The sequence below is a fragment of the Morus notabilis genome, unplaced genomic scaffold (genome assembly GCF_000414095.1).
Source record: "Morus notabilis unplaced genomic scaffold, ASM41409v2 Scaffold502, whole genome shotgun sequence".
Classification (NCBI taxonomy): Eukaryota; Viridiplantae; Streptophyta; class Magnoliopsida; order Rosales; family Moraceae; genus Morus; species Morus notabilis.
Window position 1 is genome coordinate 281790 of NW_010364639.1, and position 19595 is coordinate 301384.

General features: G+C 31.0%; 1 protein-coding gene across 1 annotated transcript; it reads right to left on the reverse strand.

Annotated features, from left to right (window-relative positions):
• Window positions 1-1493: 1493 nt before the first annotated feature.
• On the reverse strand, window positions 1494-6344 carry LOC21399173 (auxin-responsive protein IAA9). Its single transcript, XM_024171280.1, has 6 exons — window positions 6120-6344; window positions 4202-4861; window positions 3868-4094; window positions 3519-3660; window positions 2722-2783; window positions 1494-1935 (listed from the first exon to the last, which is right to left on the reverse strand). The coding sequence occupies exons 2-6, from the start codon at window positions 4840-4842 to the stop codon at window positions 1898-1900; spliced, it is 1110 nt and encodes a 369-aa protein (XP_024027048.1). The 5' UTR covers window positions 4843-4861; window positions 6120-6344; the 3' UTR covers window positions 1494-1897.
• Window positions 6345-19595: the final 13251 nt, after the last annotated feature.

Below are 19595 nucleotides of genomic sequence, written 5' to 3' on the forward strand. Positions count from 1 at the left end.
CTGAACAAAAAAACACTTCCATTTCTAGATGATACTTGTCAACTTAAGCCGAGAAGTATTTGTGCATTGATTGCCCCCAAACTTTCTAAGACATGAGAAGTTAATTCCCAAAAAGTAATACCTATAAAACATGGACACCCTTTTGCAATATCTATAAACTCGTAGTCAAAGCTTGGCTGGTTTAGAAAATAGAACCCTTTTCTTGTTGCAGATGGCACTACAAGGCACAAACTGCATACAGAAAAAACACGGTCAAGTTAACAATTTGTTTGAGCAAATACGAGGAACCAAGTGTACAAGCTTCAAATTATATATATATATATAGCGGACAAGCTTGAAAGAGTATTAAATTTGAAGATATATTTGGAGGGGGAAAAAAGGGAAAATAAATGGAAAACAAATATGAGCGCTCACTTGTAAACCGGGAGCAGTACGACAAGTAATTTACGATTACTGGGAGATTCTAGAGTGAGAGCGCCCTCCAATAAGGATTATCGATCTGTACGATTTAAATATGTTTACAAAGTAAGTACAAGGGTGACACTCAAAAAATCTTGTTTTGTATCTATTCTTGTATCTTATGGTCCTTAAACGGTATGACCTCTTATCGATAGCAAGCGTTTCCGACCGTCAGATGTAGTTAAAAACTTGCATTAAATTGAAAAGAATGTAAACCATTCAATTTTTTATCAAGACCTTCATATTTTTTCCAAAAGAACCATCACAGAAATTTCTAACATAATATGCATCACCAGTAAGTTTTACATTTCTCAATCAATGATAGTATGACGCTATCTCACAAGATTATAAAGCGCAAACAAATAAATAAATAAATAAAAATAAAAAATACTAAGAGGTCGTTTAGTCGATAGATTTAGAATCATAATTTAAAATTATTTTCAATTTACGTGTATTTTTTGTAAAAAAAAATACTGTAACGAATCATGAACTATGATCCGAACTATGACACGAATCCTTCAACCAAACGTCCCATAAATTTATTTTTAAGAATGTATGACCATGATTTTTATCTTTTATTCTTGATTATATTTTTACTAATATAGTTACTTGACTAAAAACTGCTAAATGGTTTTAGATTTAGAACAGAGATGTCGGCAGGCCAAAAAAAAGCCCAAAAGGCTTTCAAGCTTTTCAATGAGCACAATCATATGCACAATGAATCGGAAGGCTATAGGATGGCACATACAATTTTAACTGCAGTACTAGTCTTTCTGAGTAGTCAGAACTCAAATAAAATCATTAAGAATTGTTAAACAATGAATTTTACGTAGTAATAGCATGAAAATGTAAAGGCCTACAAGTTTTCTAATCTTTTTATCAACCATAAAAAGCTTCAACTCTCATAAGTTTGATGTGATACTACGTTTTATTAAGCAAATACAAGAAGAGGCCACGAATATCATGTTATGAAATTGAAAAAACGACAAAAAAGACAGCATAATCTAACAACCACAATTAAGTTAAAAGAAGGATGAAGAAGCACAATATTCAAATCTTCACGGATGTATATATTCATCAGATACAAAACGCCTTTAGTAATTAATTTGTCTATAGAAGATTGTGAACTCCACAAACACTAATAATAATCTTAATGACTTTCACAAGGTTCTGTAACAATCAGACTCAGACCAACACTTTTTTTTTTCTTTTTTTTTTGTGGGGGTAAAATCAAAAGCATAATCTTAAATTCTTAATGACAAGACAAGCATATGAACCATCATTTTGCAGTCTAGCTGAGGCAATCCCCTGTCGCTTTTTTTTCTTTTCCCCTCTTTTTCACACGCACCTTTTTTGCAGCTGGTTTCAAACTTCCCACTCCTCCAGAGTTTGACTTTGGGAGTTGGCAGCCAGAAAGCAGTCAACTTTCAGACACTGGCTAGTTTCTGTTTTGGGATTTCTCCACCGCCCTTGGAGCTAATGGGAACAAACCAAAAAGGAAGACAACAGTACCAAACTTGTTAACCTTGAGAATTCTCGGACAAGAACGAGTTAAAAACACACATTGCTAACCAAACATAATGAGCAGAGCTAGAGGATATCTATCACAGGCCCCTATCTCCACAGCCATCCCCTATTTCATGCGGAGCCGGGGGCTCATGGAGCCCCTCAGCATTTGTGATACATAATATGGTATCACCTTTGTAAGTCCTTACGGAATCTGGTAACTAATCCATATTCTATGGAGACTTTTCCCCATCAGACAAGCACCAGAAAGCATAAGCTAATACCAATTAGAAATAATGGCCAATGTTTGTTTTCTTTAACGCATCAACAAAGACAGTCTGGGTTACCTAATCATGGCTTTAAACATCCAAACATACTAGAAGTAATCGAACGTCTGCTAGAACAAATTCACAACCAGGACTTCATTAATTATTAAGTGTGTGACAACAACAAATCTCGGAACATTAATTTTCCAATTTCCTATGAAAACAATTCCCCCTCCCCGGCACCCAATCATTGGACTTAGAACCTAATGCATACATTTAAGATAACAACTAAAGCAAAGAACAGTTTTGGTAAGATCCAAGTACCTAGACATGTGTACCTATAATCCTATTTGACAATATCTTGATTTATTATGCACATCTAAATATTCAAATTAACATACTAGGAACCGTGCAACCAAATCGTGTTAATAGCTATTGAAGAGTGCTTATGATAATCAGAACAAATAAATTGTAGAGGGAAAAAAATTACCTAAGCCAATTGCATCTGATCCCTTCATGATCTTCAATTTCTTGCATGAATCAATAAACATCCTGAGACAAAACCAAATTCAAGTTACGCTACGTGTACTGAATAAATGACGCCTGTGAATGGGAATTTCAAAGCCAAATTGGTAGTAACTTCGTATTAAATAGTAAAAGCTATAAAGGCAAATTGGTTCAAGTTAGATGGTCCATGTACCAGCAAAGACGAGGCAAGTTTAAACTAAAACCAGAAGGACTTAGGGAGGCAAATGAATATGAGCTGAATTTTAGGGCCTAGGAGTCATACAAGACCCATACATTGAATGCTGGCTGCAAAATCATTTTTAACTTTAGACGAATGCACACTATTATTGTTGGTTTATATCTCATATGAATAATTGCACATGCCCAAGTAATATGACCAAGTTTATTGAAATACGTATATGGTCAAGTTATCACAATATCTACTATTCCAATATAATGCCCTTCTACTTGCTAATCACATATTTATGCATCAAATCATACTAATATAAATGCATATTATGCTATACAAATGAAGCACCCACCCTTCTGAAGTTCAAGGACCTAATCTCTCTTTTTGAGCAGGGAACAAAATATCGATGTAATCCCTAAATATCGATGCATGTCTAACATTTACCCCAAATCTCAAACAGAGTCAATGAAATTAATTTAATAATCCGAATTTGATAAAATTTGATAATTCCTTCACACTTATGATTAATTTTAGCTTCACAAGAAAGCAATAACAAGAAGTTGCATTGCGCATGGTAAATTGAAACTTACTCCCAAGGAACATCACCAACAAGCATCCAATCACCATCCTTGTCCTCATATGTAAGCACGTATTCAGAACCATGAAGGAGATCCCTTAGCTTACTTTCACTCATTTTTTCCTTGCCTGGAGCTCCATGGGATCCACACTGGCCTGAAAGCACAATAAAGCACAGTAGTTGGGTCCATGACAAAATGGGTGTTTTCCATATTAGAATGTTATACATATCAAATTAGACACATGCATTAATCGATAACGAAGCAAAGTAAACCATTTATCTTTAAACCTCCCCCTAATAAGAACAAGAAAAAGGAAGGGCATCAGATCATTGTCTAAATATAAGCAATAAAAAAAGCTCACCTATTGTAAAACAGCTGAACATCTTTTCAAGTGCAGAAGACAGCTCTTGATATGTAGCATAAGTTCTCAGATCTACCTTCCTCAGATAGGGAGCACCATCCATGCTAACCTTGATGAAAAGAGCGCCAGGACTTGGTTTCCCATCAACTTCCTCATTGTTCTTCGAAGTGGTGGCCAGTGAATTCTTCCTAAATGATCGTATTGGAGGCCAACCAACAACTTGTGTCCTGCCAAGACAGATATCAACAAATTTAAGTACAAACACATGAGAAAACATAATAATGTACTATTTTCTCTAAAAAAGCTAGACCTTTGTATAAAGGGGTTCACTTACTTTGCAGCTGGAGGACTGTTGTTAGAAGCGCCAACGTGGTTATGGTTGACTCCATTAGTAGCACGAGATCTTTCTTGTAACCCCTTTGCAGGCACCTCTTTCATTATGGCTGGCTGGGTAGCGGAGGCCCTTGATGGTAGCATCATATTTATCTTCCCTTGTGCCACCGATTGTGGAGAATCGGGATCAGAACCAGCTGTATACCTCCAGTTTCCTTCGCCATACACTGAAGTTTTCACCTCCGAGAATCCATCCATTGTATCAGAGAACCCTCTTTTGTTGCCCAAAACAACATTCTTCTGCGACGAGGAGCAGATCCCATCTTTGGAAGGAAGTAAAGGAAACAGTTGCTTCTCATCAAGTTTACTGGAGCCCAGCAAAGAAAGCTCAGGTTCCCGTTCTGGTGACTGGGATCCAGGAAGACCAAGCCTCAATTCTGTAGCCTTAAAATTCAGATTGTTCTTGTTCTCCTCGGACAAGCTCGATACTGCAGAGCTGTCGACTGAAGAACAATCTGACAATCCCAGGTAATTCCACTCTTTTAATCCCGAGCCATTTTGGGAGATACAATCAATAGTGGGTGAGGAAGCCACCAGAGAACTGTGCCCTTCCTCTTCACCACCCAGCAGTGGTGGAGACATCAGACTTTACTAATCAAAACTGCACCTCATGAAAAGAAACGATTTCGAATTACATCAACACCCAAACAAGGAACGAATGGGGGGGAGCGGAAACATGAGAGGTGGATATAAAAAGCTCTATGTACATTGAAAGTCAGATTGGAAGTACTTAAACTGCATTGAGTCCGTCAATGCAAATAACACCAAACAGAAACTGAAACTAAAGATTCAAACTTTACCCTGAACACCAGATAGATACAAACTCTATATTAAAAAGTACATAAAATTAATCAACATAAAGCAAATTGGTATACATAACATTAAATAAAAATAATACACAATAAATAATATGTAAAAACAGAAGAAACGGACAAACTAAATCAACATCAGCAATAAACTACGCAGCAAGCATAAATACACAACAAATAGACTGCAAAACATTACAACAGTCAACAACAAGAGGAAATAAATAAAAGAAAATATTTTTGGGGCCGGTTTTCAATTGAAAGTTCAGAGTTAATGACACACTCAAAAACATAAAAGCGGGTAAAAATAAAAAACAATAACGGAACCAAATAAAAGTCAAGGACAAAGGTTCTATCCAAACCTAAAACAAATGTAAAGGTAAAAACAAAATCTTATAAATAAATAAAATAGAGAAAAAGGCCAAATAGTCGGCCAAATCTTGTTATTCTTTTGGTTGGTCGGTATGTAGTATTCATACGGAGGATAAAATTAAAGAACTTTTTTTTTTCTCAACTAAAAAAATTTCTAAAAGTCAACTCGGAATTTATCATTCATTTGCAATACATGAACTTATCAATTTTTCTTTTTTTCTTTTTTTAGCAACTCACCGGTCAAACTTGAAGAGGTTTAACTTCTTTAATGACCTATCCTCGATTTCCCCAAAATTTCCCGGACGCCAAACAGGCCAGAAAAAGGAGAAATAGAGAAAAAAAATAAATATATATATATATACACAATATACTGAACTAAAAAAACAAATATACATCTACAGCAAGCTAAAAATTGAAACATCACAGTCTCCCTAGAACTCCAAAAAATCAAAACTTGGAAAAAAAAATAAACAAAACTTCTAACTAAAGAACAGAAGGAAAAGAAGAATCACAGAACGGAGTTATCAACATTCAACATGAAGCAATGGATTGAGCTAAAAGAAGTCACAGAACCAAATGAAAATCTCACAAAACAGATTTCAACAAACAAAAAACTCAAACCAAGCACAAAATCGAAAATAATTCCATTAAAAATAGAGAGAGAAAATTCTTGAGGCGTACCTGGAGCTTTTGTGGATCAGACAAAGGAAGAGAACGGTGACCAAGCTTTTTCGAAAATCCGAAGCTGGAAAATGCAAGCACACAGAGGAGAGAGAAAGAGAGAAATAGAGAGAGAGGGAAAGAAGAGAGAGTAGGAAGAGAGAGAAAGAGGAGAGAGAAGTTAAGGACCTTCCATTAAGCAGAAAGCAACAAAAGCTTTTTAGGCCTTGTTTGTGCTGGCCGAGGAACTCGTAGTAGTAGCAGTCTCGGAGAGAGAACACTATTATAATAAAATAAAATAAAATAAAATAAATAATAATAAAAACTGAAAAGCCGCAGGGGCAAAACCGGAAAATCGTGCAGAAAGCTTGTCGTATTTTTTACTATACTTTTGTTTATTATAAAAAATAAATATAATAAAATAATAAGCTTTTTTTGCTAATCTGCTTCGTTCATTTCGCGGATTCAAGTTTTTAATTTGAATTGAGATGTGATATTTTATGAGAACTTTTTACTGCAACAAAAAAAGTAAGATGTGACATTTTTTGAAAGTTTTTTACTGTAAAAACCTAAAACTAAAAACTCAAATCTGTAAAATAAACGAGGCAAGTCTTTTATTTTTTTTAACCTTTTCGGGTACCTTCATATACTGAAGTCTCGTTTATTTCACTGATTTGAGTTTTCAGTTTTTAGTTTTTACAGTAAAAAGCTTTCAAAAAATGTCACATCTTATTTTTTTTTACTACAGTAAAAAGTTCTCATAAAATATCACATCTCAATTCAAATTAAAAACTCGAATCCGCGAAGTGAACCAGATCTTTGGTTTGAGCCTTCAAGACAGGATTTGATATATCATAGCAATATCCTTCCATCTTAAACCTCATTTATTTTACTAATTTAAATTTAAAATTTGAGTTTTACTATTATAAAAAGCTCTTAGAAAGAATTATATTTAATTTTTTTATTACAATAAAAAATTCTCACATAAAATCACATCTTTAACTCAAATTAAAAATTTAAATTAATAAACTAAACCAGTTCTTAAAATATTTTGTCTCTTCTTTTAAAAAAATAAATAATATTCGTCTGAGGGAGTGATTAGTGACTGAAAAGAAACTAAACATGGTTTCCGGTTTGGCTAAAACAGGCCTGATTTTCGCAAAAGAAGGTTTCTGGTTCGGTTCTAGTTATAGCTGAAGGGCATTGCTCTGGATCTAAAATGTCGGATATACCCCACTTTTAACTTTTATTGACGAATGTACCATTTGTGTTTCATTTATGGTTGGCCATTTGGCCCATTTCTATCTTTTGTTCATTCCTATATCCATTATATTTTACAGAAATTTCTATATCAATAATGGAGGCTGATAAATGAGAATAACGAAATAAGAAAATAAATAAAAGTTCTTCGATAGCTGGAATGTAAAAATATAAAACTGTACCAATATCTCTCAAAAAATAAGAGAAAAGAAAAGAAAAAGAAAAACTCTCTAACAATTAAAAAAATTGGGTAAAATTTTCTTTACCGATTACAAATATATATAATTATGATGATATATCTCAATATGTAATCAAATAATTGTAACACTTGGAAGACATTTGTTGAATGCACTATATGTGAAAAATATATCGTACGGATTTTTACACTAGTTAAAAGTATTTGGTAACCCTTGGAAAAGATAAGTATGAAAGTAGACATTTCAAGCCGTTTAGTTCGCTGAGATGTAATTTTATGTGAGTTTTTTATTGTAGTAAAAAATTTAGATATAACTGTTTCTGAGAGTTTTTTACTGTAACAAAACTTGAATTTTAAACTCTAATCGGTAAAATGAACGGGATTCATTTATCATTTATGTTCCCTAGCAAACTGGCCAGGTTATGGGATATTGTTTTGGTTTTTTATTAGCAGAGAGTTATGGCTTTATTCTCCAAAATATCAATGCCTTTAAGATATTTAAAGTATACCAGACAAAAAAAAAATCTCAAAGTACGTAGTGGTGAAATTGAGTTAACTTTCAATGAATGTAATAAGTTTTCCAAATAATTCAAAGAGAAAAAATAGTACCAAGTAGCAAAAATTGGCATTTTATACCGGAATGGCCATTGCAAAGTACGAAGACTAAGGTCATTGTGTTTAGCCAAAAGTATTAGGTCCCAACCGAGAATTTGGCTAAAATAATAAAGTGAAAAAGTAAAATTAAGAAAATGACTTTTTAATTAATAAGAATTATAACTCGTTCCAGAGAAAGTTTACCGCTGGAAAAAAATCCCGGTCTTACTTTTGGCATTCTTCAACCACTGCTTGAACAATGACGAATCAATGGCATTCCTGTAAAATCAAATACCAAGATTTCAACTCTTATTGCTCCTGTTTTTTAATGGTAGATCATTAAAGGACAAAAAAAAGAGGGATTAACTCGTTGGAATTCTGTGTCGGAGATACTAGGGGCGGCGACGACTTGGACGGACTGGGAAAGTTGATTCGGGAGCGTAATAGAGTGAGTGAGGGTTGACGAGTTGGTCGACATTTTGCGGCGAAGGGCTCTGGAGGGAGAGTGGAGAGGAGAGAGATTGTCATATTTAAAAAAAAAATCATTTTACAAATAAAAATTTTTGAATTGTCATTTTATGAATAAAGCTTTTCTATTAGATTATTTATACAAAGAGCTCGTCCCGACCACTCTTTGTCACCACCCACAAAACCTAACTTGTGAAACTTATCAACTTGAAAAACAGATAAATATGTCTTGAAAGAAAATAACACACGGCATTAAGTATCACATGACATGAAATTGCTATGAAAATCAATGACCTTATACCATATGATATTTACCACATCAAATAATCATAAGTATCAATGACATTGGTTTCTTTTGTTAAAAACATAAAATAAAATAAAATAAAAAGAAGAAGGATGTGAGTACAAACCTAGACTTTATAATTAGAGATGTAAATACAAGGGCACTAAGATTGAGGAGAAAATAATTTTTTTCTATAAAAAACAAATAGAAATCTTATCAATAGTGCATGTTTCTAAAATTTACATATAATTAAAATAAAAATAATAAAATTTGATATAAATTTAACAGTTAAAAACAAAACTATATCGGAAAGATTGTTTTTTTTCTTATCCCCACCCTAGAGAACCACCCTAGAGTCTATAACAAGAAAATACGTATTATGTTTGTAAAAAAAAGGTATTGGGTTAGTCACACAAATAATTCATGAGGTTTACCATCAATTTCATTTTTATCTTTGACTTTTAAAATATTTCACAGTTAGTCTATGAGGTTTTATTTTATTTCAGTTTTGGTCTTTTCGTCTGCTTGGTATTAAATATTTAACAAAATCTTTAAAAATTAAGGACTAAAATTAAAAACATCTAAAATTTAGAGACTAACACAATACAAAAATAAAAGTTAATTTCCACATATAGTCCTTAAATTTTAAACATTTTTAATTTTGATTTATAATTTACACATATTTCACTATATATTTAATACCTAGCTAATTGAAAGATCAAAATTGAAACAAAGTAAAATTTTATGGACTAATTGAAGACGTTTTAAAAGTCACGAACTAAATTGAGATTAAAGGTAAATCTCATAATGTATTTGTGAGATTAACCCAAAGGTATTTAGCCCTCGTTTAATTCGCTAGTTTGAATTTTATTAATTTAAACTTTTTAATTTAAACATAAAAATTCAAACTGTGTAGTTTAAATTGTATTTTGAATTGACGTTTAGATGTACAGTTAAAGTTTTAATTTAAACATGTAATAAAATTCAAATTTGTGTTTAGTATGTATGAAAAGCAGAGAGAGTGAACACCTTTTTACTGTTTAAAAATGATTTGAACGGTTGAACTTGAGGGGGAGCTAAACTCTAAGAACCCATTTAGTTCGCTGATTTAAAATTTTAATTCGAGTTTAGATGTGACTTTATGTGAGAACTTTTTATTATAACAAAAAAGTTAGATGTGACTATTTTTAGAGTATTTTAGGCCTCGTTCATTTCACCGATTCGAGTTTTCAGTTTTAGGTTTCTACAGTAAAAAGCTCTCAGAAAATATTAAATCTAACTTTTTTTACTACAGTGAAAAGCTTTCAGAAAATATTACATCTCAGCTCGAATTGAAAACTCGAATCCGCGAAGTGAACGAGGCCTTACTGTATTAAAACTCAAATTTTAAACTTAAGTCGGTAAAATGAACGAGATTTAAGTTAGACTATTTAACTCAGATCGAATGAGAAATATAGTTCAAATTATATATTTACTAAATATCAATTTAAACTGTGCTCACTGTTTAAACTGAATTAAAATTAGTAAAATAAATGAGGGCTTAATTGTTTGGGAAGGCGTGAAAGTGAAAGGGGCAAAATGGGAAAAGAAAAGAAGGAGAGAGAATCAAAAGAGATTGCGGATATAAAAAAACGTAAGGAGCATTAATGGGGGAAGGGGACAGAGGAAAACAGGGTGAAGAAGTGTGATTGGGGGACATGAAAGCGGCATTTGAAGTCGCTTTGCCGGGTGCTGACCAGGACAGCTGACCAGGACAGCTAACCTCTCCCCTCCATCACTTTCATTTTCCATCATTACCCTTTCTTTCTTTCTCTCTACAATTATTATTGTTTTTAAAAATAAAACATAATGATTTTACAAGAAAAAAAACACTATATGTGAAATAATTTTGGTAAACGGGTTTTTCTTTTTGGTCTTATTTTATTTTAGGGTCATTTTTTGATAAAGTGTTGTATGACGTTTGGTTCATAAATTTAAATTATGTGATTAGAATTATTTTTTATTTATGTATATTTTTTATAAGAAAAAATATTGTAATAAATCACGAAGTATGATTCGAATCAGAGAACAAATTTAGGTACCAAACAGGCTCTGACTATTAATAACATTAATTTTGTTTCTTAAATTTAATTAAAATCATATCGATTAAAAAATATAAATATAATGGTCAATTTTTTATATAAATATAACAGCTAAAAATAAAATCATTTTAATAGTTTATTTTTATGATGTTTATAAAAAAAATCTCTTATTTTATGAGAGTTCTTCTAATAGAATCTATTAACCGGTAAAATTATTTTTTATTATTAATTTAATTAAAATCACATTAAGTTAAAAAAATATACAAAATAAGACAATTTTGATACAAACGGCTGAAAACAATAAAAACAATTAATTTTCGATTTCAGTAATTATATTTTCATGAAGTACTATTAAAACTCTATTATTTTATTTATTTTTATTATTTGGGTCTGAGAAGCATCATTAACTGCCACTGGGGACTCTGCACGCATGGGGGGCACAACCATTCATGGTGTATGCATGCCCACATTACACCCATCATCACCCTCACGTCACCTTCAAAGCCTTGAATCTCGTCCATTTTTCTCACTACCACTCTGCATTTTAGTGCTTGAACATGTTCGGGGAATAAGACCCGGAGGAAAAAAGGTCTTTTGCAGAAAAAGAAAAATAAAAAAGAAAAAAAGAAAGAAAAAGATCAACGACATGCTTATCTTACTGAACGTTTAGTTTATGAATTTAAAATTATTTTTAATTTATGTATATTTTTTATGAAAAAAATACTATAATGAGTTATTAATAATGATTCAAACTATAACATAAATTCTCATACTAAACACGAAAATTTTAAATCGTTAATAACTAATTCAAGTTTCAATGTTATTTCTACACATTTAAGTAAAGGTGGCGAGTTTTGAGTCCGTTTAGTTTATTGATTTGAGTTTTTAATTTAAGTTAATATGTGATTTTATGTGATAATTTTTTTTACTGTAATAAAAGATTAAATGTAACTATTTTTGAAAATTTTTTATTGAAACAAAACTTAAATCGGTTAAATGAACAGAATTTGCTGCAATCAAATTGACCTTTAACATTAGTATTCATTATTTCCTTACATCCTTTTGTTAGACCAAAAAAGAAAGATGCATATCATTATCAATTAGTAAAGATATTGCTTATAATTATGGTGGACTTCTCTTATATTAATGATGATTGTAATTTATTAAAACGCCAACTATTCATTACGCTAAAAAAAATCCAATTTTGTAAGTCTAGGTGAAATCTGAAAGAGCTGAAGAAGAAGAAGCTAAATTAGCTGCTTGCAATACAGAATTCGTATACCCAAATGGTATATATAATCCCCATTAAAAAAAAAAAATTTGGTAAAATATAATACCATGATAGAGTAATGGGATTGAGTTAGAGATTTTATATGTATTTAAGTTTGACGACGCGATAATAGAGTATTTCTTTTATTAGTCTCTTAGAAAACCGGATGACTTTTGTTAAATTGTGTATTAAATTAAGGCTTTGCGCCATTCTTTATGAGGAGTTTTTCCGGTAAGTTGTTTTATTAGTGATGTTAATTTTTAACTATTAAATTTAATTAAAATTATATGTAATTAAAAAAATATATAAAATAAATAAATTTAAATAAAAATTTAATGATTAAAAAATAAAAAATTATCAATAATTTATTTTTTCGAGAATGACAAGAGAAACTCTTTTCTTTATGATATGTATTATGAGATTTGTCCCCATCATTTCTTTTAAAAATACCAATAGTAGTTATGACGAACAATGATTGTGTTTCAACTATGAAATACTTGCATGATTAACGGAAAACTCCTTTTAAAAATATGCATAAAGTCTCACTTAGTATACAATTGATTGCCATCATTTTTATCAATGAGTATTTATTTTTACTAATTAACTGCTAACTTTCCCGCTAAAATTAAAAAACTTCATCGGGATATCAATTATGGTCCCGTTTATTTCGCTGATTCGAGTTTTTCTACAGTAAAAAACTCTCACAAATAATCACATCTAACTTTTTTACTACAATAAAAAGCTCTCACATAAAGTTACATCTCAACTCGAATTAAAAACTCGAATCAGCGAACTAAACGGGCTCTATAATCACTTATAGCTTCATCACGTTTGTTTTTTAATCAATAAATGGGCATTTAAACATGAAATTTTCATTGCGTCCAATCATCAAATTCGATGCTACATTAGATTTTCATAGGATAATAGCCAAAACTTTAAGGGTCCGTTTAGAATTCATTTTAAAATGATTTTTATTTTTTATATGAAAATAAAAATAAAAATTTTTTCAATCTCATACAGAAATTATTTTTAAAAATGCGTTTAGTAGTTTTATCAAGATATTATTTTCAGTATAAAAAAATTTATTAATGTATTTTTCTCTCTTTACTCGAGAAAAGAAAAAATAAAAAACGGTAAAAATTTATTTTTTATTTCTCTCTTATTTTACATTAAATTAAAAAATTATTTTTATTTTTTATTTTTAATTCTGTCAAATATTATTTTTCTCATATTTTTATTTTTTCTTTCTCAAAAAATATAAAAAACAAAAATAAAAATAGCCTAAGCAATGACCTAGCAATAAATTGTTGGGATTACAGCAACAATAGCCAGTTTTAATGGGGTTCTATCATTGAATGACCCAAATTTTTCAAAATTAAAAAAATGGCCGGTCAAAAAAGGAGAGATTGTTGAAAAGACTATTTCCCCCCAAAACTCTAGCTTATCTTCCTAGGATATCAGCAGACATGGCCGACACATACCAAGAAGTTAAGTTGGTTCTCTCTCTCTTTCTAAGTCAAGCACATCCTCTCTCTCGCCGATCAGCCGCTGCAGATCTGGTTTCTCCGTGACCAGTTCCCTTTTGTAGCCGCAGCGTGAGATCTCGTCGAATCTCTCCGTCGCAGATCTTTTTGCCATTTTCTCTGGCAGTTTGTTATTTTTTCCGGCGAGTTCTGAGCAACTTCAAGCATCATGTCCGGTCAATCACTGGTTCTTTCGTTCCGCTTCGTCGATAGATGGAGTAGCGCCGAGAGAACCGTTGAAAATATCGATCGACACTGTCAACTTAAACGTGACGGAGACAGAGATCTCAGCAACGGGGGCGCAGACGTCGTCCTCCTCCTCCGGTTCGATGCCAGCCTCCTCCTTTTGCTGCAACGACGGAAAGCTAGAAGAGAGGGAGAGAGAGCTGAGTGGGAGAACAAGAGCGAGAGAGAAACCAAAAATAGAGCAGAGTTGAAAAACAAGATGAGGGTAAAATTGGAAGCCCAACTTTTATATTTTACAGGCTTACAGCCCCGGCAATTTCCCTAATTTAAATTAACAAAGGCTACTTGTTATCTGTGGTGGCCAAATTCGGCCACCACCTCCAATTTCCCAACTAAATTTTAAGAATTTATTTTAAAATTTATTTTAACAAATATAAGCAACAAGTGATCAACTACAAATTCAAATGCAAGTATAATGGTTTAAATATTGGAACGTTAAGTCCAACGGATATTTTTACGAGACGTTTAGTTTATGAATTAAAATCATGTTATTAGAATCATTTTCAATTTACGTGTATTTTTTATAAAAAAAATACTATAACGAATTATAAACAATGATTCAAATTATGATTTGAATCTTCCAACCAAATATCCCCTTATTGTTTTCAATATCACAACTAATATTTTGGTTAAAATCAAATGCTTCAAAAGGTATTCTAGAACATTATATCTTGCAATCTAAAAATATCAGTAGAGATAGATATTGATGTGTGGAGAGACAAGAAAACCTTAGAGGACGTTTGGTTGGATGATTCAAACTATGTGATTCGAATCATTTTTTATTTACGTGAATTTTTTATGAAAGAAAATACTATAACAAATCATGAATCATGATTCGAATCAGGGAACGAATCACTCTACCAAACATCCTCTTAATCTCCTAAAAGCCCTCATAAGGGAACAACAACGTAACAACCACATCAAACCATTTTATTTTTTTTAATAACAACTTAGCTTTTTTTTTTCGGTAAATGAGAACAATCTAGGTCTCGTTCATTTCGCGGATTCAAATTTTTAATTCGAGTTGAGATGTGACATTTTTTGAGAGCGTTTTACTGTAGCAGAAAAAGTTAGATGCGATATTTTCTGAGAACTTTTTACTGTAAAAACTTAAAACTGAAAACTCAAATCTGTGAAATGAATAAGGCCTTAATAAATCTACCTTCTTTGAGATTGGAAAGAAATAGCAACATAGTATTGGTGCCTTGTGAAATGGAAAGAAATAGCGTCAAAATGTTGCATATCAGGGGGGGAAAGCAATGTTAAAGAACCAGGACCAGGACCAGGTCCAGCGCGAGAAGAAAAAGAAAAAAAAGAAAAGAAAAAGTCCACGTGAAAAAAAAAGAATATAATTCGCACATTTGATGGTCGAAAGTCAAGTTTGATAGGAATTCTCAAACTTCAAAAGTATCGCGCACATAGATGTAAATTGAGTTGATATTTAGTTCATGAATTTAAAATTATAATTTAAAATTATTTTTAATTTTTATATATTTTTTATAAAAAAATATTATAATAAATTATAAATCATAAATTAAATCATAAAGAATTAAACGCAACCTGAACTATATATAACTATGTCTATTATATATGTGTATGGTATTTAGTGTTTATATACGGGCAATATATATTTATATGTGTGTGTGTATATATATATATATATATATATATAAAAGTAGGAGCGGAATCAAAATGACGGTGTTGTTGGAAAAGGATGTAAAAGTAAATTTAAAAATATAAATAAATATTTAGTGTGGGAGAAGAACTTTAAACTTTGGTTTAGATCCACAGATTTTGCGGGGCTGTGCCACGACAAAGGGACCCAATGCTGGAATACGTCTGCTTTTTGCCGGTCGACTTTTTTTTTTTTTTTTTTTTTTTCTCTTTATTATAGTTCTTTATGTATTTTTCTTAACACCTTTGGTTAACCAAATCCAAGATTCCAAACGCTGGTTAATCAACAACGGTTGCTCATACTAGATACGATGTCAAGGGCAGACTACTTTTCCCCTCATAGACGGTCGTGCGACACTAAGGAGTCGTTTAGTAGAGAGATTTGTTCCTTGATTCGAATCATGATTCGTAGTTCGTTACAGTATTTTTTCTCACAAAAAATACACGTAAATCAAAAATGGTTCGAATCACATGGTTTGAATCCTCCAACCAAACGAACCCTAATTTCTTGACTCTCGTCGCTAGCAAGTCAGCATAAAAAGTTGCCTGGCGGGAAATCACAACAACATATATGCACCAAAAGTGTTCGTTAAGCGGAAACAACGATAGGTTTGATCGGTGAATTTGTGTCATGATTTAAATTATAGTTCGTAGTTCGTTATAATATTTTTTCTTATAAAAAATACACATAAATAAAAAATGATTCTGAATCAATTAATAAAACGTATGATTAGGGTCTTGATTTGAGTTAGCATATAATTTTATATGAGAGTTTTTTTATTATAGTCAAAAATAAAAATGTGATTATTTTTTAGAGCTTTTAGACTCGTTTAGTTTGCTGATTCGAGTTGGGATGTGACTTTATGTGAGAGCTTTTTTACTGTAATAAAAAAGTTAAATGTGACTGTTTCTGAGAGCTTTTTACTGTAACAAAACTTAAATTCTAAATTCGAATCGATGAAATGAAAGAAGCCTTTTACTATAATAAAATTCTAATCAGTAAAATAAATAGGGCTCAAAACAATTAAGCACATAATAAACGCATAAACAAACAACAACTAGATAACAAACACGACAATACATAATGAGGTAAGTGGTATGAAAAATATTTCCTAAACAAAGCTAATTCTATTGACATTAAGAGTATGTTTGATAGGAAATAAAAGTAGAAGGAAGGAAGAAGGTGAAGAGATTTTGGGAGAGAAAATAGAAATGTAGGTTGTTTGGTGAGAAAGGAAGAGAAAATAGAGTGAAAAATAATACATGTGGGTCCCACCATTTTTCTTCTTTTCACAAGTGGGCAGAAAATGAGGTGAAAAATAGAGACAACTAATTAAAGTGAGTGAAGTTACTAAACTACTACTTTCTCCGTCAACATCAAAACAAAAAATTTAAGGGTATAAAAGTAATTTATAACTAAAATTTTTTCTTTCATCCCAAGTTAACTTTCAATACCAAACAAGTGAAGATAAACTCATTTTCTTTCTATTTTATTGTACCAAACAACATAAAAGAAAATCAAATTTCTTTTCGTTATTGTTATTTTTCATCACTTTCATATTTTCTTTCTATCATATTTTTTTTTTCTTACCAAACATAGCATAAGAGCGAGCGAGTACACGGTTAAAACTCTTATTATACCGTGATAAGCTCTCATTGTTCCTAACAAACAAAAAGTTTGATGAACTTTTACACTCGTAACAGAAGAAAACATGAAAAGTAACAAATACTAGGGTATCACTTCTATATAATATATATATATATATATATGGAAAGATAATAAATAGTCAAGTGGGCAGTTTCGTTGATTCTATTGGACACATTGAAGTCTTATTTATTTCATCAATTTAAATTTAGAATTTGAATTTTGTTACAGTAAAAAATTTTTAAAAATAATTACTTCTGATTTTTTTATTATAATAAAAAATTATCACATAAAGTTATATTTTAATTTAAATTAAAAATTTAAATCAACAAATTAAAATGTCACGATAATATTTGAGGTCCTGCGAAGATGACACTTTCGTTGGATCAACATGCAAGAGGTTCACCGATTCTAACTACAACTTATTACTTTACACGTTACTTACTATATTTACTATATTTACTATAATCCGGTAAACGCTTTCTACAGAAATAAAATAATACACGTATAAATAGAAACATACACCAATAATGTCACCACTAAGGTTCGCCGATTATATTTAATGGACAACTTTAAACGTTCCTAGACCCTGACGTGATAGTTTTTAATTAAGCTACCTAAAAAAAATAAAAAAATAAAGCTGTTTGATTCACTGTCTTTAAGTTTTTTTCTACTATTATTATATTCTTTATAAGAAAATATATGTTTAAAAAACTATTCACAGATCACGTCAAAATCAATTTTGTTAATGAAAAGCATGATAGCATATAAATAAAAATATGACGTTTTAAAGCTATGTTTTACTAGGATCCTTCGAGTTCATACTGATAGTACACAGTTTTCACTTTTGAATCTGATCAAAATGAAAAAAATATGGAAAATCAATAGTTTTTAATATATTTTTCCAAGTCTAGAAATCCTCATTTTACTAAAAGAATATAAATATCCGTTTTTTTTATCAATTTGAGTTTTAATATAATAAAAAATTATTAAAAATAATCACATTTAATATTTTTATTATAATAAAAAAATTTCACATAAAATTACATTTTAACTTAAATTAAAAATAAAAATTAAAAAAATAAACGGATTATATTTTTTACTCTAGGAAAATCTTTCTTTTTTTTCAGGGGTTCGTAAAAAATTTGTCCAAGGCAGGCCACTTTTTAATTTTTTTAATTTCCACTTTATATTTTATTTTTTTAAAGAAGTGAAAGGCAAAAGGCTAGCTGCTAAAGGTTTTGTACGGGAGACGGGGAATATGTCCTTGTCACTGCACGGTTTCCCATCGGTTTGTCATGACCAATAAAGAGCCGACACGTTTGCTTTTCTGGAAACTTTGGGTTCTAAAGCATTATGGCACGTGGCCTGTGACTGACACAGAAAGTGCCTTCGCACTGCGGCGACGCAGGTCAATGCCTTGCCGACCCGTTTCCTCCTCCACCGTGTGGGGGGCCCGCACGTGTGAAGTAATGTGTGTGTTTGTTGTGTCTATCTTTCGTCCTTTGCGTATCAGCCTTCTTCTGACTGTATTTTTTCTTTTTTTTTTTTGAAAAAAAAAACTTGGACCATAAAAAATAAATAAATAAAAGAAAAAAAAAGAAAACGACTTGTTTTGTGATTTTTTTTTTTTGAAGGCAATCGTTTTGTGAAAATTTGACTTGCGTTTTCTTTCTTTTTAGGAGGAAATTTTGAGTAATTATTAGTGGAATGTTTATTTTAAGGGTTTCTTTTTAATTTTAAATTATGATTTTTAGTTTTTTATAGTGTTTTTTTTTCATAAAAAATTAAAATTTTAAAAATTAAAATCATGAATCATGATTCTGAATCCATTAACCAAACGTTCCATAGATATCCTAAAAATAGGAAGAGGCTGAATTCATTGACCTCGCATGTTGCCCTGATTTTTGACACATTTTGGAGTTGTTTAGTTGGGAGATTCGTACCTCGATTCGAATAATGGTTTATGATTCGCTACAGTATTTTTTCTCATAAAAAATACACGTAAATCAAAAATAATTCTAATATCATGATTCTAATCCATGAACTAAACGTCTCCATTTCTTTCTATAAACGAAAATAAATTTTAATAAATTTTTAAGCCTCGTTCATTTCGCGAATTTGAATTTTCAATTCAAGTTTAGATTTGACATTTTCTGAGAACTTTTCACTGTAGCAAAAAAAGTTATATGTGACATTTTTTGAAAATTTTTTACTGTAAAAATTAAAAATTAAAAATTTAAATCTGTGAAATGAA

Excerpts from the sequence above, each read along its gene's own strand:
- LOC21399173 (XM_024171280.1), bottom strand. The coding sequence starts at position 4,842 with ATGTCTCCACCACTGCTGGGTGGTGAAGAGGAAGGGCACAGTTCTCTG. Across the intron at positions 3,661-3,867 it reads GTTCAGCTGTTTTACAATAG|GCCAGTGTGGATCCCATGGA; the intron begins GTGAGCTTTTTT and ends TTGTGCTTTCAG. Across the intron at positions 1,936-2,721 it reads ATCAGATGCAATTGGCTTAG|CTCCAAGGGCGGTGGAGAAA; the intron begins GTAATTTTTTTC and ends TGTTCCCATTAG.